The sequence below is a fragment of the Hetaerina americana genome, unplaced genomic scaffold, assembly GCF_022747635.1.
Source record: "Hetaerina americana unplaced genomic scaffold, ioHetAmer1.1.p SCAF_76, whole genome shotgun sequence".
Classification (NCBI taxonomy): domain Eukaryota; kingdom Metazoa; phylum Arthropoda; class Insecta; order Odonata; family Calopterygidae; genus Hetaerina; species Hetaerina americana.
This window is the reverse complement of record NW_027287383.1, coordinates 1,411,158-1,433,784: the sequence shown is the minus strand read 5'-3', so window position 1 is coordinate 1,433,784 and position 22,627 is coordinate 1,411,158. Positions and strand designations below refer to the sequence as shown.

General features: G+C 38.3%; 2 protein-coding genes across 2 annotated transcripts in view; one reads left to right on the top strand and one right to left on the bottom strand.

Moving 5' to 3' along the window:
- Nucleotides 1-2,431: 2,431 nt before the first annotated feature.
- On the bottom strand, nt 2,432-7,645 carry LOC139697433 (GATA zinc finger domain-containing protein 1). Its single transcript, XM_071596139.1, has 4 exons — nt 7,261-7,645; nt 7,110-7,169; nt 6,649-6,835; nt 2,432-3,236 (listed from the first exon to the last, which is right to left on the bottom strand). The coding sequence occupies exons 1-4, from the start codon at nt 7,558-7,560 to the stop codon at nt 3,058-3,060; spliced, it is 726 nt and encodes a 241-aa protein (XP_071452240.1). The 5' UTR covers nt 7,561-7,645; the 3' UTR covers nt 2,432-3,057.
- Nucleotides 7,646-8,102: 457 nt separating this feature from the next.
- didum (dilute class unconventional myosin) overlaps nt 8,103-22,627 on the top strand; it is a 133,337-nt gene continuing 118,812 nt past the window's right edge. Inside the window, exon 1 of the mRNA XM_071596138.1 lies at nt 8,103-8,211. Within this exon, the coding sequence (XP_071452239.1) occupies nt 8,185-8,211 (27 nt within the window). The 5' untranslated portion in view covers nt 8,103-8,184. The remainder of the gene's footprint in view (nt 8,212-22,627) is intronic.

The following is a 22,627-nucleotide window of genomic DNA, read 5'->3' as shown; positions in this document are numbered from 1 at the left end:
GAATCAAACTGGAATCATGTGATCTGAAGTGTTGGAGATGGCAAGGTGCTGTGAAGGGAAACAAAGGTATGATTAATTTTTTTAAATTATGAACATGTTATTTTTTTGCCTGGGTAAGAAAATACTCAAAAAAGCAGCAAAGTAAAATCAATCAAGTAATGTCAGCAAAAACATTTTGTCTCAATTACGGAAGCAGGTATGGGGACCTGAAGAAATTAGCTTTGTATTGTTATAATGAGAATAACATTGCTTTGCATTACCAAGATAATTATACCAACTTAATAATACATAATCCAATGTATAATCCAATCTAACAGAATGAAAAACGTACTTTTCCATAGAATTTAACTGCTTGGTACAGCAATTTCACCATGATACACGAAATAGCTTTCTATGGAAAAGTAAATTGTTTTACTTTATTATTATGGACACATACAACTTCCACTAAGTGAAAACTAAAAGTATAAGGAGTGGTAATGTTTGACGTGAAGCCTCTCTCATGCTTGTTGGAGCATGATCTGTATATGGTCTCAACCTAGGAATACCCAATGAAACTAATCACCCACTCTGTAAATAAGCAACTGCATAGGCACTCCTAAATTCATGAGCTGGTTGCTAAATACCAAGGAGCTGGCTCGCATTGTTTTTAGCTCGATATCTTTTAAGTTTTTGAGAACTTTCATTCTTGGATACAAGTAGCTGACATAAATATCCCAATGCTCAATAAGATGTCAAAAATAATCAGGGCTGGCAAATATTGAATTACAAATTTAGGTTGAATTTGAAAATTTGCTGCAATACATCCTCTTCTGTAACTGAAAATCAAAATGTGCTGTAATAAATAAACTAGGGCTAACTGCAGGAATCCTAAGTTGACTCCATAAGCACAAGAGTGCCATTGGCAGGCCGTGATTTTGGTGAAACTGAGCCATGATGTTTGTAAATGGCCCAGGATTTTGGTTTTCGACTGATCTCACATGTATATTACCTAACTCCTGATTTACAGACAGATAATTCTGGTTATCTGAAGGAGGCTCCGTAATTTAACAGCCAGCCTTCAGTTTGTCTAGTTTCATGTGTGTTTTTTGTCAGCCACTCATGTTTTGTATATATCAGTTTTATTTTTGGCATCAATATTAATAAACCAAACCTCAGATTTGCTATTCAACTGATCAGTGGGCATGATTTCTATTTTGCATTAATGTCTCAACTCAATATTTATGACTTGAATTTTAAGATAAATGATAAACAATCATTAATAATGTAATGATTATCTAGGCTTTAGTGATTTACCATATTATTTTCTCAAATAATGTGTTAAAAATACCAATACATAATTTTTTCACATATCTTTTGGAAGAAACACTGAGCTGGATTTAGGTCTTTCCATAATGCAAGGTATACATATATAGATAAATATGCAAGATGTAAATGTTCCTATTCTCTAACATGATAGATATCGCAGTATTGACATTTATTGGGCTGACAGCCCACTAAATGTGCACAGGATCTGGAAAACTTGAATTTGGGAACAGAGAAAATGAAATTGTGGATTAATGCATCCGAAGTGAAAGTAGATATGCTCCTTGAGAAGAATTGGAACAACAATTACATTGTGAGTAGTACATAACAGGGAGACCGTTTCCTGAAATTACTTAAAATCTGGCTTTTTTGAATTCACCTAACCTAAAAGGGAATGGTGCATCAGGTAGGGTAGGGTAAGGTAAGGATGAATAAAACAGGAGTAGAAAAACAAATTAAAAGCAAAAATATTGTGATCAATGACTTTTTTGTGTACAGGGTTCGTCCGGAAAATAAGTGTACTGATTTTTTCCCGCCGCTCCAGGCGCGCCCAGTACCGCTCTGACGGGCTGCGATTGGAGGGGGGTATGTTGGCAAGCGACGCTGAAAAAGGCAGTCGGCTCTGAGCTGTGGTGTAGTGAGGAGCTCTGTTAACGCGAACCTCCATGCTCGACCCACGTCACGGAACGCGATGCCGAAGTTTTTGGAGTGGCGTTATTCCATCAAATTTGCGGTAAAGCTTGGGAAATCGTCTACCGAAACTGTCGGTATGATTAACCAGGCTTACGGGGAGTCAGCCATGTCCAGAAACATGATCTTTCGGTGGCAAAAGATGTTCGTGGAGGGCAGAGAAGAGGTCGACGACGAGTCTTCGAGAGGTTCCCGATGATACCTTCACGGGAGCGTTCCAGGAATGCGAACGCCGCTGGAACAAGTGTATCGACTCACAAGGGTCCAAATTGAGGAATATTAGCTTAAGATATGTAAAAGTGTAATAAATTTTTTTGCCTGAGCTCAGTACACTTATTTTCCGGACGAACCCTATATATCAGTGAGTACAAATGGAATTTTGTTAATAAGCAGGGTTTCATCTTAAATAATTCCTCATTAGCTAGTTACAGCACAAATAATAATATTTATTTTCTATAACACTGTGATAGATCCTAAAAATAGTTAATTTACAATACCCAATTTGAGGGCTGATTACAAGAAACATCAAATGCAAAACATAATATAAAAGATACATACATGAATGATGAAAGAAACATCAATAAGAAACAATTTATACGCTATAATATGACAGTAGAATAGTGATCACCATAATGCCATTTTTATCCAACCAGTGAGATCGACTTTCATGCTTGATTTTCAAATTGCATTATGAAGACTTTGGTCCTAAATTCTCCAAGTGAGAGTTCCTGAATGCTACTCCTTTCTCTTTTAAACTACAAACTGGTTAACATCAGTTGTCTTTCATAAAAGAAATTCAATTTGTAGACACTTGTATATTTGTCAAATTGCACTGTTTTATCATTATACATTTTAATCAGCTAAAGATTAAAACACAACAGCAAAATACTTTCTCTCAAGTTGGTGTTCATACCCTTCTTATGAATTGAGGTACCTGGTAATGGAATTCAAGTTGTATTAAAATACATCATTATTTATAATTTATGAATGCTGTTCTGTGCAAACATTTAAGCACCATTTTACAAAACAAACTAAGCCATAAAACAACCTATCAATTGTGCTTTTTCAATCGTTATCTTTGGTTTCATTTTTCTCATACACTGGCAATCGAGTCCATATAAAATAACCCTCTCCTCTACTGTTGACTGTGGGATATGGAGAATCTTTCGCTTTGAAATATTCCGAAGGGGCATGCATTATGAACTCCATGCAATTCAATTTCCTTGGGATATCTTCCTCAGGACCTGAGAAGAAGAATTGATTACTTTTATTAATACAAAACATTTTTAAATTCTTACAAAATTGAATAAACCCTAGCCACAACACAATTTTATTTTGGGTGCAAAGAGAAAAAAAAAACAAAATTAGAAACTAAACCATTCAGGAACTAAATGCTCCCAGCAGTGCAAATAATTCTGTTTTATGATTTAGAAAAAGTTAAGAATGTTCCAAAGTTTAATATTACTTTCTGAATCTCTTTACGGTTATGCAAATAGCTGAAATTGAATTATCTACCTTTCTCTATTATTGAATCATAATATCGCATTTATTCAAATAAAATATTTTAATAATGTTTTATCAATATTGCTAGCCTCAGTGTCGTTATGTTGCCTGGGGCTGTTGGTTAACATGTATAGTGGCTAGATTTTAGGAAATTGGTGAAATAATAGGGCAATATACACTTAATTGACAGCCTTCACTAATTAGTATTCATCTCAGAAGAGACCTCTGGCACTGGTAGAGAAAATTTGAGTTCAAGGAAAAAGTGATGGCATTAAAATCCAGAGAAATTATCTACTTCTCAAGTGTAATCAGATGGATTAGATTTTTTCAGCCATTCAAAATATTCATGCAATGCGAGAGGCAAATGAGAATTCCAACTCAGCTTTAGTAAAGTATAAACACATTCATAAAATGCTCATTTATTAATCATTCAAACCATCATCATTATATGATGCTACTCATTTTTATAAACTCATAAAAGTTCAAATTGATCACCTTTGGGTACCCATTTAACAATAAAAAATGTTATCCTTAAATGGTAGTTAATATAATTACAACATTGCTCAAATGTAAGAACTTGCAAATAACACCCAAATGTTACTTTAATGTGTTCTTCGTACCGTACGTAGAGAGTCAACCTTTAATGCCACAAAATATATAACTCATTTTGTTGCTTGTGTTGCTGGACTGGCGTACTTTGAAAGATCAGTGAAATAGCACTGAAATTTTTACTTTCCATGACCATAATTTCATTGCGCTGCAACATCATCAGGTGACAATACATATTAAGCTGGCAGTATACATGGATCGAAAGTGGTGGGGAGTTCATATTTGGTCCATGAGTCAGGGAAGGCTAATAAGGGGAATGTTAGGGGTACAAGTATTCCTTAAGAAGATAACATATATTTGAATTCACATGGCTCTCAATGTTTTGAACTCTTTTAGGGCATCTAACTTGGGTCTTTATCTCACCAGATGCATAACTCCCGGGATGAAACGACTGCTGTGTCCGTTTTCGAGTAAATGTAAGGTGAAATGAAAACTTTGGTTATTTTTACTGTGGATGAAACACACAAGGTGAACTTTCGCTAGGGTGTCAAACTTTATTCCTAGGTGGCAGATGCAAATGGCCTTACAATCTGAGCAATGCAGTAAATATGAGCCACTTGGCTGAAAAGGCTCTTCCTCGTCCTTCGTAGAGCCAAGCAGATTTCTTACAATCATTTTACCGTAAAATACTGTTTAGACCCTCTAGTTTGGGAGTAATACTAATTTACCAGCTAATTCCTAAGAAAGGGTTCCTAAGAAGGGAATTCCTGATCATTTTGGTGCATCATCACCTAGATTTGGAGCACTGAGAATCTCTTTCTAAGCTATTTGAGTCAATTTTCTCCTAGTAAAGATTATCCATTGATGGCTACTATCTGCTTTATGGTACAGAGTTATTTTAGTTTGTTGGCCTGTGTCATGGGAATGTGACATAGCCTGAGAACCAAAGAGTGTCATTTTTCTGGGAGAGATGATGTTGATGGTGTTCATGGATGATGCCATCAGTTGTTTCCTACAGATTAAGAAGTTGAATCTGTGGTTTGAGCTTTATTGATTTAAATGGCATGCTTAGGAAACTGTGTCACTATATTTTATCTATTTCCATTGTAAAATGGTATCTCAATAATTTAAATAATAAAATAATTTAATCAGAAAACTATTCAGTTGCTTCAATGTTTTGGACCATATGAAAACATGACATCCATGTAACAACACCAATGAAGTACAATCGGGACATGGAGTGACCCTTTTGCTAGTCAATCTAACTATTTGTATTATTTACCATTTCAGAGGACACTGTTTTGGTTTACACATTTCCAGGAGGGTGCACAATTCATTTGCCATTGGGCAGGGAGTTCCTGTCTTCATGAGTTGGGCCATGGCCAAAATAATTACTTCAGCTCTTGGTACCTAGGAGAATAATTTAATAACTTTGGAAGATACCAAAATGCACTTACTTCAAAATCTTTGCCAGGAAGCAAGTTCACAAATTCATAGGAGTTCTTAGTAGTGTATTTGGAATAATATTAGGAATGATTCCTTGAAAATTTATTTTACCCTGTTTGACACCTGGTGGTTGGGGGCAAAGGCACTAGAAGCAATGGGTCTTATGGGGATGCTGGTTTCATGAATTTCTGAAAGGCTTTAAAACCTTTGTGACTTGGGGTTGATTCATTTGAGTTTTGGCATACATGTGAAAACTGCTTTGTGAGCTGAAACTGCTGCATGTGGAAAGTGTTATTTCATCAAACTTATGTAGCATGGGTGATTTCCACCACGTTCCACTTTGACTGACTTTTTCAACATAAAAAAACAGATACCATAAGTTACAGCTAACTGAAGCACTGTTTACTTTAAGTCGCTTAAAATCTGTCCATGAAGATTGTATCTTACAAATGCATGACTTTCACTGTGACCAATGTTTGAACCCAGTTGCCTCGATTTCTGGCTGAGTGATTTAGCCAGTTAAGCTACGAAGTGACTAAAAGTTGAGGTGCTTCTGCTGAATTTTAAGGGCTTTGACAACACAAGGTGTTCTTATGAATTGACACACATAACACGTCACAAATTAATACATAAATTGACAAGGTAGGGGACCTTCAACAGGAGACCCATTTCTTTATGGTCCATTGTGCCAGCCTATGATTTACCTACCTGACACATAAAGACATAGGATAAGGGCACTATGGTACTGAAGTCAAACTCCAACCTGTCTGGGCCAATATTGCTTCTGATTAATTTAGTGTTAAATTAATGAACTTAGATATTAATGGAAATCAGTGTTTCAACACAACTAGGTAGGCTTTGTAATATCTTTATGGTGCTGACCTCACCTATGCCCTCATTTTTGAGTTCCAGATATTAAATTACAAAGAATCCTACTGCCCTTAGACCAAAGCTGAAAGTTGAACCTCATTATATATATATATATATATATATATATATATATATATATATATATATATATATATAATGAATATACATATATATATATATATTTCTACCATTTTAGCATATCTTTATAAAATATTTCTTTTGTTTCTTCACATAGTACCCTGATTTTAACATCATACCCCAATTAATAATAGAAACATTGCAACTTACCTAAAATATAAGTAGATGGATCAAACCCCTTCTCTGGGTGTGGGCTAATCCTTGTTGGTAGAAGCCAAGTCACAACAGCACTTTTTTCACAATACTGATCCTGCAGTAGCCCACGTATTTGTGCATAAAATATGTCTCCATCCTCATCTCTCATTGATACAATATCACCAACTTGTATGTAACTTCCCTATAAATATTATGAATTCATTAAAAAATAAAATTATTTCAATTTACTTTATAATATTCTTCTATGAACATGCAATTGCATGGAAATACTGTCCCGTCAACTTTTGCAGTACTTGCAGATCGACTACCAGAAAGCGATTGCAAATATTGCTCGTTGAACGTTTCAGTGCTTTAAAAATGAATAATAATCCTTCTGCTCTTAATTCGTAACAATTGATTCTTTTAGAAGAATTTCACAGAATGAATATAATTAAAATATTAATTTCCATGTCTACCTTGTAGAACACATAGTCTGATGTCACGGTTGTCACCACCGCCGAAGGAGCCTTAGTCGCCTAAAACAGTAATTTAACAGTTACAATAACAAAAAAAACTACTAACATTAAAAAGAATGCTTTGCCCCGCATCCAAACCAATTCAACTTACGCTTTTCTTAAATATAATTCTTCGTCCTTTTCCTTTTGGAGGTTTGGGAAGGGCATAAGGATTTAATCTAGTCTTATAATTTCTAGTCGTTCTCGTGCTCTTTCTTGTGGCCAATTTAGGCCCTGTGCTGGGTTCTGGCGCACTGGCCACTTTAGGAACATTTACAATTGACTCTTTCTCTTTCAAGGTATCAGCTACCGTACAATCGTTACACACTTCACCACATTCTGATGTTGACCAAATTGAGGAACTTTTAGCCTTACATTTCACACATTCGGGTTCTTTCTCGTCGGATATCATGGCTAACTCGAGTTTTTTTACACGAATTTAGAACAATTGATGCTAAGAAAATACATTACAAATACATACACCAAACACTGCGCTCCAAATGTCATTTTCCGTCCTTCTTTTGTTTACCTCTCGAACCAAGGCTCGAAATCGAAACATTTTCAAAAATTAATTTCATCGTTAATTATTATCCTTCCCATTAACAAATTTCAATTTCCATTTGCTTCTTGGTTTTTTTATTAGATTTTTCAACCTCCTAAGCTTACATGAAACATCCTTCTGCAATGATTTTATTTTTTTGATAACTTTAATTACTAAAGATTACGACGAAATATATTTGGAATCAATTAATTTTTTTTCTCTATCATGATAAAATATGACTATAACTTGAAGACAGCAAAAGTAATAAATCCCTAACTGAACCATACAAACGATACAAATACATTTTGTTATTGACCTGCGCAGAGCAGAAGAGAATGGAGTCAGCTGGATGCCACTCTACCTTTAGTTCAGGTAGTCTATCATAGGTAGCGTATGTGGGTCAGTGGTGTTACGCTAAAATCTGTCAGTGATATCAAAGTGGGTGTCTTATCGTTCTGCAGTGCCGAAGATAGCAGAACGAAACCTGGTTAGGACATGACAACTAAGGAATTGTACACAAGGGTATGTACTTGACACCTGTTTTTCAATATTTTACGTTTTTGACGCCAGTTATAATTACTGCTTACGTTCACGGTTTTCCTGCGTTTATTGAAGGTAAATACTCTGATCTGTCGTAGCAAACCATAGGCAGTTGGCATTAAATATTTACAGTGCAAAATTTCAATGTTGATACTTTGGCCTATTATTCCGGTTGCCATTTAACCGTAGGTAGATTGGTGAAGTAAACTGATGAAGTATTCATTTTGGATAATGTTGTGGTTATGTGTATTTTATTCTTGTTATGCGTTATGTTTGCATCTTTTATTTGTCATCCCTGTGAGTAATCATCGAGCATATGTTATCATTCTTCAAGTATTCAGTTAACCAATTCCGGATACGAGGGAGATAAATTTACGGCTTCACCGTAGTGTTGTTAATAATTTCGATTCCCGTGAGCGCCCATGGCCCGGCAGAACAAAAATATTATATAGTCAATACACTTCTCAAGTCGATGAGCTGTAAAATAATGGTACCTTTTTGCAACATTATTCTATATTTTAATTGTTAAATATTTTAATGGTGTGCTGCATCCAATCAACCCTGTGAAATTCTGTTTTTTGGTTGTTGGCACTCATCCAATTATTGTTTCATCGTACCGTAAATGCATCTTAGAAAGGTCCTCGCCTTATTAAATGTTCACTGTGATTGAAGCCCATGCATTTCAGTGATGTTCTTTATCAGTGTAAGTTACTTCCGTGTGACTTCAGTATGCTTTGCTTTCTTTTAAAATGCAATTTTTGGGGGTTTATTTCTATATGCATATTTGCTTTCCGAAATATTTTTGCATTAAATTTTTAAGGTCGGGGAAAGAAGTTACATCCGTCGCTAATTATTTTATTGTGGTTTTGGCATTCACAACAGTGAAGATGTTGCTCTGCAGCTCAAGTGCAAGGCCAAGCGGGTTAGGTCTGTTTGAGCATAACGGTACAATCCGGAGGAAATTGTATAGAAAATTCTCAGCATTCTCTTGCGCCGTGGGAAAACGCGTTATCATAGCTTTCCCAAAAAAGCATCGAAATAAGAAGACATGGCACGGGGTGCGCATGTCTGTCCCATAAGATGAGTCATTCTTACACTGGTCTACCAACCCTCCATGCATTGTGGCGCAATCTACTTGATCGGAGCTCCCTCTCCGACCCAATGCGCGAAATTGATTGCAGCAAGGGGATCAGAGTTCGAAAAGGTCAAGATTCCCGGTCTCCTCCGGGACCCTAAATTTGCCGAGAATCTTACGGTCCACGGTTCATCTTGTGGTATGTGAAGTGCTATGTGGTCGCGGGAGTGTTTTCCGAATTTGTTCGTGAAATGTCTGCATAATTCCAGGAACAATTAATGTCCTGAGTCTTCTACAGTATTTGTTGTAAACAGACAATGGATTCGTAAATAGGAGACATAAAACCCATCCAGATAGAGTTCTAGCGAGAAAAACCTCATTGCTATTAGGAATTCCCGCTTTGAGGATGTCGGGAAATGTGATTTCATCACCCTGCTAGTTGCGATTATTTTTCTATGTATTTTTAAACAATGGCATTTTCTCGTTTTATCTATCGGTCTCATCGATTTTTTAAGTTGACTAAAAACTATAAAACATTAGAATTTCTCTCTTCCTTTGATAAAATGTTGCGAATTCGGAAATCAATCCAGTGAATTTTCATACAGAACACTTCTATTTATTGGTACCTAATTAAAAAATTATATCCTCTCGTTCCATGGTCGTTCTACAGCATGAGAGGTTGGTTTGTCACAAACTGCTCCTTGTTCTTAGAGATGCGAGTCCTCGAAAACCCCGCTCTGGAATAGACCAACAACGAGTTCTCGGAAAGATAAAGCGTCAATATTTCGACGGCTGGATAATTAATTTCGACAGCAGGGCTCTTTAATTTTTCTTAATTATCGCATGCCATCATTTTCCACTGAAACACATTGTGCATATTTGATGGCTTGTTTTGTCCTCCTCGCCTTTGTCTTGTCAATGGATCATGGGCTTAAATTTTATACTGAATACATGGGAACACCGGAGTGATTCCGTTTATTCCTTTTATTTTGGCAGGGTTTCGCGTCAGTGATTCGGTATGCTAATATTTTAGTCGTCAATGGGATGAAATCATTTCTTTACTTTCACTTTTATTGTCCCAATTTATATTGCATTCTGGCTCGAGCCTCTCTTGCGCCTTTTATGTTTTCAAGTGAAATGGCTCGTATATTATATACGGTTTCTAATTTTTTTCCAAGTCAATATTGCGCATTAGAGTGTGAGAATGGTAATTCTATTCGCGTGGGAACTCTTGATATCGTCATCTCTCCTACGATACTTATCTTATATCATACATCTGCTATGAATACTTTTTAAAAAATCATGATTTAGGATGGTGTCAACTAGGAAACGCCTTCATGAGTGATGTGTTAAAGGTGGTGATCCTTTTGTAAAACAAAAATATTCTCGTAAGTCAAGGAGAAAATCGATAAGAGGGTCTCCCGTCTATAAGTTATGCAACATCCTAACCCTTTTTTTCTTTGCATCCTACATATAGAATGTTTCAAATGATTGTCATCAAACAATATGCTAAGGAAATTTTTCAATTTTTTCTGTTTTGTTTGAACTATTCTGCACTCTTGATGCGTATTGCGAAAAAAATTGTTTTTCATTGAACTATACAATTCCATTATTTTACACTCGGTTTAATAACCGAAGACTAGTAGGACCTAGATTTACACCGAATATTCACGTATTGACCCTGATTCTTAACTGTGTTCAGTGTGAAAACAGGACTGTCATCCCTGTCGCACTTATTTTTCTTACCACTTCCATGTTAGAGATTAAGTATTCTAAGTATCCAGTAATTTAAGTTTCAATTATTGATTAGGATTTTCTAAAATAATGTGTTTAATCAGCAGATCGGCATTTCTGTAATATGTGCGTAATTATTTCTAATATCACTTCGCCAGATAAATAAATATAACTTCTATTGGTTTTAAAAAAATTTACATAAGGATCAAATTTTAAGGTAGGCCAGTTCAGACGCCAGGTTTCTCTCTATCCTTCCCTGAAATATGATATCTACCAAATTGCCACCCTATCCCGAAGGGCCCAATTGACCTTAGCTCTGTCATTCGACTCCTTAATAAACTCCCAAAAAATGTGGATAGTAGCACTAAACAGCGCAAACAATTTAAGGTAATTTTTTGTAGTTTCATGTAAAGAAGCTACAACTAAAAATGACAAAATATGTTCGTTAACATGAAACCATGAAATAATAAACTCTCGAACATCCAAAATAAGATTGCATTTCTCATGTCTGGTTGAAATTTTATCTAAGCGATCAGCAAATTTGTACCTAATATATCATAAAGGTGTAAAAGATGGAAAGATTTTTTACCGAAAATGTTTCTATGATTTTTGCGCATAGGAATACTTAATAGACCCTTAATGATTGACGTTACACAATTTATTCATGAATGAGGAGGGCATTATTTTAATGCATCACCGCTCCAAAAAAAAGTAGAACGCCTGAGTGTAATTTATTCCGCCAAACTATAAAGGTTTCCTCATTCCTGCAAACTGGCAAAAAAATAGACTCGCCGGATATGTGACATTGAGAAATGGCAACCCGCTGTGTTACTGGATTTCGGTCTCCCAGCATTTGTCTGTTGCGACGACGGCCTCAGCGTACCATGTAAAAACCAAATACTAAACAAAGGAAAGTGCAAGAAATAGCAATTTAGGTCCTTTATGTAGTTTCGTTCTCGAGTGCGTTCCAAGGGATCGTCGATCCCGCGTAATTTGCAAGAGTGTGAAAACATTTTTAAGGGGCTCAAATGTTCGTAATCTTCTGGGATGAATATTTATCTAAAGACTGTCGGAATTAAATATGTACCCTCAGTATATCCTCAGGTATAAGTATATCCTCAGGTACTTGCGGCTCAAACGAACTCTATGGGTCGTGTTCGAAGTGAAATATTTTCATCAGGGCTGTCGTAATAGAGCCTCGTTTTTAAAATACGCATGGCCTGGTCATTTTGAGTATTATCCCAGTGACGCCACCCTCCGTGGAAAATTCCCATCAAACGGTCGAGCGCTCGACACTGGCCGAATACCGTTCGAACTCTGCTTCCGGATCTTCTCCCAGCATCCACCCTTGCATCACGTTCTCTGTTCCCACGACGTTGCAATCATTCCACGCCACGTGTGTGAACACTTTCACCCATCTCGGAGGGTCAGACCGTACGTCTGTGCACTATTCACTTCGAACGCCACGTAGGTATTTGCATCACATGCCACCCTCCTTCCAAAGCAAATGAAAACGAAGTGGAATAGCCTCCTTTGTCGGATCTAGATTTTACAAGTACGATTTGTATTTGGCTTTATTTTCGTTTCTCTGCGTGGCTTTGGGCCAAAAATAAATGCAAATAATTGAAGGAAAATTCTCTCTGCATTCATGAAAAATTGAAGCAATCTCGCTATTTTCGGCCGAATAATTTATTTTCAAATTGATTTTTCCTCATAAAACTCCTTAATACGAATGGTTTAAAAACGCTATCCACGTGTGTGTGGAGAGGTATAGAAGGATCAAGGGAGATGATTTAATGATCACCGTATCGACTGCAGTGTGATCTATAGTATTTTTGAGTGCAGTTATTACAACCGTTCAACGCCCATTCGCGTAAGATGACTAGCGTTCTTCTTCGGGCATCAGAAATAGATTGTAGGTTGGATGAAAGAGACTAGACTTCCTTTTCTTATTGATTAACCGCGTCGTGTTATTTTCGCCAATCCCCTCCAATTCCACTTAACCACTTGAGGAGGAGGGAGAAAATTTCAAAATCTCACTTGAAACGAATATTTTCATCCTTCCAATAATACCACTTCGGATCCCTACTTGCAACTTGCTGTATTCTAATTTGTAAGGAGAAATTTCAGCCTTGAGTGAAAACATAGATTACCGCTGGGTTCAATGACGTTTGTGTGTGTGTGTGCGCCAGCGAAACACAATTCCCTACATATTTTTTACCATTTTATTCCATAGCATACTCTTTCAGTCGGCTAAGCTCTTAATTGTAAGTCTGGGCAGAAGATATAAATCATAGTTTCGCGTCATCAAATGAAGATACGTTTCAGTCTAGCAAAGCTCGTGTATCAGATGATCCTACTGAGACATGAACATTTTCGCAGGATGGATCATCGGTGGGGCCCAGCAGTGAAATGTGTACGCTAAAACCAAGAAGTGAGCTAGAGGCCGCCCCTCGTCCGTCCGCGATCGAAGGCGGCCTGCGGGATCGATCGATTCCGGATGTTGCGGGCGCCCCTCGCGATGGTTGCGTCCCTCGGTCTCCACCCGCGATTCGCGTCGTTCCCGTTCGTCCGGCAACCCCGCCTTTTTATTTCATGCCACGCAGTGTCTTCTCACCCCCATTCCCATATCTTCTCTCCCTTCCTCCCTCCCACTACCCCTCTCCGCGGCCCCGGCACCTTCGGGACCGTCTCTCCCGTTGAAGTCTCCACGCGCCGCGGCGGGCCGTTGGTCGCTGCGGAGGCGGCGTGGGTGAAGAGGCCCTTTCTCTCACGTGATCCATCTCATTGCAGCCCCCCCACCACGTTTATGCGGCTCCCGTTATCTCCGGCGCCCTCCATCATCACCCACCACCCCCCTCCGTCTTTTAACCTCTTTCCAAAAAATGGTTCACTTTCTCCCTCCGTCTTCGGTTTCTCCCTCGAGTCCACCGAATTTGTATTCGTTGGCGAATTTTGTCTCTTTTGCCTTTTTCGAGGGTCGAAATACCTATTTATCTTCGCGTCAGTTTTTTTCGTTTTCATTTTGTCTCTGCGTGTCTGTTGTGCGTCGATGCTTCAGATATCCACAGTAATAGACCCGAAGGTTGGTTTTGATAGTAGAGAGAAGGCCTCAGCTCGAGCTAATTGTGAACTCCAAGGAGTGAGAAATCCACACATTCAGGAGAGGAGGCACAGTTCCTTTCTTTGTGCCACCCTTGGTTTCCGCGGAAGTTCTTGTGTCCAGCAAATCGCACTGTCCTACGCGCATCACATGTTGGAAGCCGAGCGTCTTTCTGTGAAGGTGGTGTTAATTCCGCGTGAAAAGTTGTTTCCTGAATCATTGTCGTGCGTGCTCTAAGGTGAATCGGCACCAGTATTGCATTTTTAGCGACTCATTGCAAAAGCATCTCACCTGGAGATCAGATAAAAAGAGCATGGATGCTTGCATCTACAAGAAAAAAGCTTTCCAAGTCAATTGCATCACTCCTAGGAAAATCCATCAGTAAGACGAAATTTAAATAGCCTTACCTTAATAACTGTCGCGTAAAATTTGTGTTTATATCAAAATTAAACTGGAAACATATGAGTCGGAATTAAAATCTATTTTCTGTCTCGCAGAATTTTGGTACCGTTAAAAATAATATATCTTTTAAAGGGTTGTGCTCGGAAAAAAGGCTTACTAAAGTAATTCTCCTGGTACTTCATTTATTTTGCTTTCTAGTTTATTGCAGGATAAGATCTGTTACGGGAATGGAGTGAAAAGCATCTATTTTGATACTTTTTGTACGAATCGTATCGATTTGAATGCTTCAATTTTTTTTATTTCTACCGGAACACTGAGCTCATTCTCGGGCTAAATTCCAATAATTTCCAAAATTTAGCGACAAAATTTTATTTCCAGTCAAAATGTAACACCGAAATAATTACGTAAAATAAGCCATTTGTAGGGATTATTATTATTATTAGGTAATCTACCGGTTAAGTTAGGTTTTTTGGATGGACAAAATTACTAATTCAACAATTTGTGACCCCCAGCAAAACACAACGTCCCACTCTACATCAGGTCCCTTTTCATCTCTGAGTACTTTCTTCCTCCCTTCATCCCGTCCAACATCCCTCTCCTGTTCCTTCTCTTTCCTCGTTTGCCCAACATCCTCCTCTCTATCACAGCCTTCAACAACCCACTGCCGGTCAATACCCCTTCATCCACTTTTCCTGCCTCCATAGGATTTCTCCCAACAAACCCCTGTCCTCGCCCACCATACCAAGTACTTCCTCAGTTGTTTTCTTCTCTGTCCATTTAACCTTCTCCATTCTTCTCCACACCCACATTTCAAAAGCCTCCAGTCTACGTCTATCCTCCTGCTTCAATGACCACGTTTCCGCGCCGTACATAGCTACACTCCAAATTAAAGTTTTTACGAGTCTTTTCTTAACATCCTTACTCAAAGTCCCCGTCATCAACTCCCTCCTCCTTGTGAAAGCCTCTTTGCCTAGCGCAATTCTTCTCCTTACGTCCCTACTACTTTGATCGTGTTGGTCCAAAACACTACCGAGATACGTTAACTGTTCCACCTGCTCTAGTTTTGCCCTCCTATTTTAATGTTTAGCTTAGCCTTTTTCTTTCTGGAAAATCGCATAACCTTTGTTTTATTAATATTGATTTTCATCCCATACCTGTCGCGCTTAATTTCCAATTCACTCAGCAATGCTTGCAACCTCTTGGCTGACTGACAAACAAGAGCTTGGTCATCAGCAAACCTAACTGATTTTACGAATTCCCCGCCCACTTTCATTCCTACCTCCAGGTCTTCCCATGCCTCTTTGATCATTTCCTCTGCATAGAGGTTGAACAGCAACGGTGATAATGGGCAACCCTGCCTTAGACCTCTTCCTAACACTGCCCATCCGGACTCCCCGTTTCCAACCCGCACCTGAGCAGTCTGAGACATGTACAGGTTGCGGATTAGCCTCCTTTCCCTCCAATCCATACCTATTTTCTGCAATATACTTATTAGTTTTTCCCAATTCACTCTATCAAACGCTTTTTCGAAATCTACGAAACAGGCAAATACCTCCTGGTTGTGTTCTATATTCCTCTCGATTAATAATCTCATTACTGCAATGGCATCATGCGTACCTCTCCCCTTCCTAAACCCAAACTGATCATCCCCTAAGTAATCATTTTCCCTACTCTCTATCCTTTTGTTTATGATCCTGAGAACAACTTTAGCTGCGTGGGATATCAAACTTATCGTCCTGTAGTCCTCACATGATGTAGCCTTTACCTTTTTCGGAATAGGAACAAAAACTGATCTCACTAAGTCTTCCGTCCAGATTCCTTCCTCATAAATACTACGCATCAGCCTATATAGCCTCTTCCTCCCGCATTTTCCTAAACATTTCAACAGTTCCGCGGGAATGTTATCCACCCCCACGGCCTTATTTAGTTTTATCTCCCTTAATGCCCTTTCTATCTCATTGTCTAGTATGCCTGGACCTAAGCTGTCTTCCTCTACGTCATACAGTAATCTTTTTCAATGTCTAAATTTGTTGGTCTAAATTCTTTACTATACAGTTCTTCTATATACTCCTTCCATCTCTCTTGGATCTTTCCTGTGTTAACTATTACCTTACCTGCCTTATCTCTAGCTGTTAGCATAAATCTCCCTTTCTTAATTCCCGATAAAGATTTAACTTTGCTGTACAGCGCACCAATTTCACCCTTCCTCTGCAGACTTTCCATACCCTCGCACTGCGTCTTCCACCATGCTTCTTTTGCTTTATTTGTTGCCCGCCTCAATTTATTGTTCAATTCTTTGTACTTCATTTTGCCCAATTCTGTATTTATATTCTTCCATTTTCGCCGCTCATCCATCTTTGTAATCATCTCATCCGTGATCCATGGTTTCCTAATCCTTTTAGCGTTAACGGTTCCAATAGTGTCTTTTGCGGCTTTAGACAACCCTTTCTTGAAACTTTCCCATTTTTTCTTCGATAGTACTTAGCTCTGTAACATCCTCCATGATTTCCTCTACCGCCTGTTTGTATTCCTTCCTTTTCAAACCATTTAATGCTTCTACATTCCATTTTCTAACTCGCCGCCCCTGCCTTATCTTTTTGAAACGGACGCTACATTTCATAACAACTAAATTGTGGTCAGAGTCCGCATCCGCTCCCGGGAAGCTGTCCGAATTTATCACACTGTTCCTAAACCTTTGTCTAACCAGGATATAATCTAGCTGATAACTTTCTGAGTCACCTGGCATTTTCCACGTATACCTGCGTCTTTTGTGGTGTCCATACCAAGTGTTGGTGATGACTAACCCCTGTCTCCTGCAGAACTCAACTGCTTTCTCCCCGCGGTCATTCCTCGTGCCTAATCCGTAGTCCCACACCTCATCACCATCTCTTCCTTCGCCTACTGTCGCATTCCAATCCCCCATCACTATCAAATGTTTCCCTGCAGGAACACAGGCACAGGTAGGGATATGAGTGCAATATTCATGGTCTCATGATAACCTTACTCAAGGCTGTGAAAGAAATCTCATTTACTGGGCACTTCATGTAGCTACCGAATCATATAAGTCTTGTAACTCTCCATGTCAAGCGGCAGTTATTTCCCTCGAAACACCTGCCTTAGCACACAATTTTTGGATTTTGCACTCTTCTTTTGGTTCACATGAACTCATTTCCGCCAAGGACATTTTTTTAAAGCTGCCTCAGCCTTATTTAATAGTAATGAAAAAATTGTTAAGCACTCTTTAACTATAAAAGCGTGAGATTCACGATTCACGTGTACGTTTTTTACTCATAAGAATAGGCACATAAGTACTTTACCCTATACCGCATCCTCTCTGCTATTGTTTACTGGTATGAAAAAGTTTTATTAAAGATAAGTTTCCAGTAAAGATAAGATAATGAAAATGTTGATTACTGCATGCAATGTCTGTGTTTATCTGCTTTCCGAGAATACATTCAATTTAAACGGGCATTTTGCCGATTGGCAGTGACTCACTGCAATTTCACCGCGAAAGTCGACTCCCTTACCAAGTTTCAAACTCAAGTTAACTGCTTCCTATAAAAATCACTTCCTCTATAATATTGTCTATAAATCTATCAATAAATTTTGAAGCCGATGTGTATGCCTATTTGATATTTTTATTTTTTTTTATTTTCCTTACATTTTTCGTGGTATACAATTAATTAGGAGCATAAAGGTATGGTGTACCTATACCTTTTTTTTACTAGGTAGAAACTTTGAAAGACATTTCACCCATTAACGAGTGATATTTAAAATTTAAACTCAACAATAATATCTCTGTAGATGATCAAATACATGTGTATGAATTATAATTTTAGGTTGTAATAGTAGGTGCTATTGCAAATGACTCATGCCAAGGCTCACACGGATTGACGACTCAAAATTGTTCGGATGTCATTCATCACTGGGATATAATCTGAACAACTTAAAAAATAAGAGGTGTCTCTATCAACGTAGTCATCTGCAATTTCTTTTGGCGGAAAATCCCTTGATGAACGAAGTAGAACAAATGCCTCGAGTGTTTGAATTTACGAGATTAACGAGCGGAAACTGTAAACGAACCGCGACCGACTCGGTTATGCTCATTCGTATAAAGTGAGGGAATGGAAGCCAACGTGCGTTATTAACCGCCGATGAATGTCGTAATGCCAATCACTTTATCCAGTACATTTTCATTCTCAATGATTTTGGAAGTAAAGTAGCCACGAATTAATTTTCTCTCTTTTCTCCTTTAATTTTTAAAATTCCAATTACATTTCAGATCTTATCTACGACTTTGCCTCATACCTCCTAACTGAAGGGTTGCTAATGGATGTTATAGCAGTTCTAATCTATATCTCTCTGTGATGTAAATGATGTAATCTATTGCGACGATGCTTCATTTCTGATATCGGTATTGCACACTATGGCACACACCCCACCCTTATTAAGATGCACGTAGTCTACAGTTCAAGAAAGGTTTGGGTGGGCACAGATAAGCTACTTCTCCATCTAAGCCTCACCTAACAAAATACAATCTGTCACCCTGCGCTTTATCCCCTTTTCAATGTCCCATGTTTAGCGGCAATACTAAACTAAAAATTGCTCAACTGTTTGCTTCATCAATTCAAATTTCATTCGGGTGGAAAATTGGTTTAGAAAAATTTTATTTATATCATTTTTATTAGCCAAGCTCACTTTGTGTAATGTAAGATGTATAATATATATATATATATATATATTATAATATAATATATCTAATATAATATACAATATTTCATAAAATAATACATAAACTAGAATTCCTCGAGTTCATTTTAAACCTTTTTTACACATTTTACCTAAAAGACCCGTGCCTCCGACATTTTCCACCATTTGGATGGTTTGCTATTTCATTTGTTTCTACAGCCAGAAATTGATCATGCATTCACTTATTCGTACTTATCTCGCGTTTAGTTCATATACTTATAAAACTTTTTTGCTGTATTTCACCACGTCGCGGAGTAAGATGTAGTTCGTTGATTCGAAAAACAAATCTCTACTGTCAACTTCGCGATCAGAGTCACTGTTATCGCATTTCGATATCCTCCAAGGTTCAATCCTTTGGACGATAAAGCTCACCGCAATAATGGTCGCGACATTTTCTTTGTGACTCATTATTTGTTACCACCGACCCATTAACAAGCAATCCGAATCTCCGATTGCTAAAATAATAGAAAACTGTGCATTTAGTCTTAGGTTGCTTTAAAGTTTCATTATTTAGTGCGTTAAAATATGTTTTGCATTCCATTCCTACTAAAGAAATTAGATGATGAGGCCGCCATTTGATATATTTTAGCTGCCTCTGTTCTTAGGAATCCTTGCAAATATATTACCGTTGCTGATCTTCTTTAGCAATGTCTGCATTTAAGTATTGTTTGTTATATTTTTCCCTGTAAAATGGCGCTACTGCTGTATGTGAACAATGTTTTAAAATAAATAAATAAAATAAGGTCACAAATTCAACTGAGTGTCCATAAGAGAATTGCATTAAAACATTTCTTTCGTATTTCCATTTTTCGATTATTGTTGTGGGTAGCGCGCTACTGCCAAGTTAAGTTTGATAACTACTTCTTATGTACCCGAGAGAAATCGGAATTATAAAAATAGTAAGTATTATAAGGAGATGAAATATCGAGAGAAACCCAGCATTAGCGGTCTCACAACTAAATTTTCCATTTGTTCCACGGTTGGCCATCTCATGCGACGAACGGTACACGGCACATGAGATTTTAGTAAATGTCATCTAAGTTGTGATAGTAATTCACCATTGAGCCGGAGATCTGAATGTCTTCCAACTTAGTCAAAAATCGAACACTACCCATGTGAATGCTAGAAGGAGCACGCACGTCGCTGTAGCTACGGTTAAATTACTGTTAAAGTAGCTACGCTCAAACAAAAAAGGAAATGGGTTCCTTTTGGTATCAAATATTTTTTCCGTAGCGGTTTTTTCCTTCCGGTGCTCCCTTACAGGGGGCATTCCGAATGAAACGTTTGTTGCAGAGGATTCATATCGAGGTCATAACCCATTTAAGCACCTTTTGTGTGCACCCATGGTTTTCCGCGAGTTTCCCACCGCGAGGGACCGGGCTTGAAAGATGGAAAGAAGCAGGTACACTTAATTCTGAAAGGCTTTGGCGAAAAAACAGCGGCTACGTGTGTAATTGGTGTCCCCTTAACCGGGAGGATGGGCGAAATGTGGTGGCTGCCAAAGCCCATTCCTCAGGTTTCGGTTTTTGTTCCCACGACCGTTCGCTGCGAGTGAATACAGCATGTGATTCCCTCGTTGAAGGAGAAGCTTGAATATTTACTCGCTCCCTTCCGAAAATGGGCGCATTGTTTTACCGGCCGCGTTAATGACCATGTACTGCCTTTGAGACCGTGCACCTCAGGCCGTGCATAGGCTTTCAGATTCAACTATTTGTCGCCTCATTTCATTACCTCCAATGGCCTTCGTTACACTATGCCAGAAAATTTTCCCGCCTATCTCGATGAGTGTTGGTGCCGAATAATTGTGTAGTTACAAGTACAACTTGTATTGTACGAATTTCCAGCATGTGCATGTTGACAATAGCCGCAGAGAAATTTGAAAATGAATCACTCAAAATTAAAGATATCGGTGTGTTTTTTTGCATATGGAAACCCTAAATAAGTATCTGGGCAGTGGAATGTGCTGTTGTAAATTTTGACGCTCGCCCGGCGTATTGAGCCGCTAAGGTATTGAGTATTTTGCTTTAACCTTCGCCGGGTACCCGTGTCTCTTAGGTCAATCGAACTGCGATTCCGGGTTCCTATCCTCGCGATCCCGAATTCATATCCTTAATACCAACAAATCTCATTCGGCATAAGTGGTCGCATCAGTTGCCCAACTTTTGTTACAGATGCTAGTATCCTATTTTGTAAATGTCTTGGTTTTTGGCTTAAATTGATGACGGAACGATTTCATATAACGACGCATCCCTAGTAATTCATTCTATATTTATACCATTTGTATCCTTTAAATGAGCTATAAGGTGTCCTTGTTTTTACTTGCGTTCTATTATTACGTTCTAACTACAGCTACCAATTTTTCCTCGAACTGAGAAAGTTTTCTCAGAACTGAGTCTGCCGTCTAAACAGGCGCGTATCCAGTTCACTGGGCTCGTAGGGATGGCCGCGTGAAATCGGGATGATGGTAGGGAAGTAAAAGAATAAGCTTATGTTTTTCAAAGGAAATATATATTTGCCCCCTGCCTGTGGCTACGCAAAACAAGTAAAACAGCTCTCGAAGAAGTGTAGGTTTGTTATGACGATAGACTCAGTTTTGGAGGAGGTTTGGGATGGTCATGTCCCCTATACACTTTCCTTGCTTACGCTGCGGAGACCACAACTTTTCACTTTGTGTGCTCGTTGACGTGTGTTGATCTGCGGTCGCTTTTGAATGCAAATCCAGTTTTACTTCATCGTAACAGAGATTTTCAACCAGTTTTCGAGTTTCACGCAGTTTTCCGGGCGTTGCTGTGTATGTTTTCTGCTTAAACTCGTATTAATTTGTATTTCATGGAAGAGACATGGCCTTATTTTACACACGCCTTTAGCGCTAGGGACGACATAAAATGGGAGCCGAAATACTGAATTCCAATCAGATCGTTCATTGCTCCATTTTACGTTGTCTGATCCAGTTCACATATTTCTGCGCTGTTGATATTTCTGTTTGTTTTAAGTGATGAGCATGTACATGTAATGGAAGATGTGGCGGTCTAAACGTATTAAGTAGTCAATAGACTATGGCCAAAGATTCCGCAAAGATGACAGTAGCCCAAAATAGGGCATTTCTTTTGTTTTTGTATTAATTAAGGGATTTCTTGCGGCATGTTAAATCCTTTCGTTCATTAAAACACTTCTTAAAGAGTATTTACTTGTATAGAATCATATTCGTTTGGCCCATAACTCAGTATCAAGATGTCCTCTTATTAATCGTGATGCATTCAAGAGTGATGTTCCCTCGTCCCCTATATAGGTACCAAGGTTATTCTCGGATATACCCGAGCACCTCTCAGAGCATA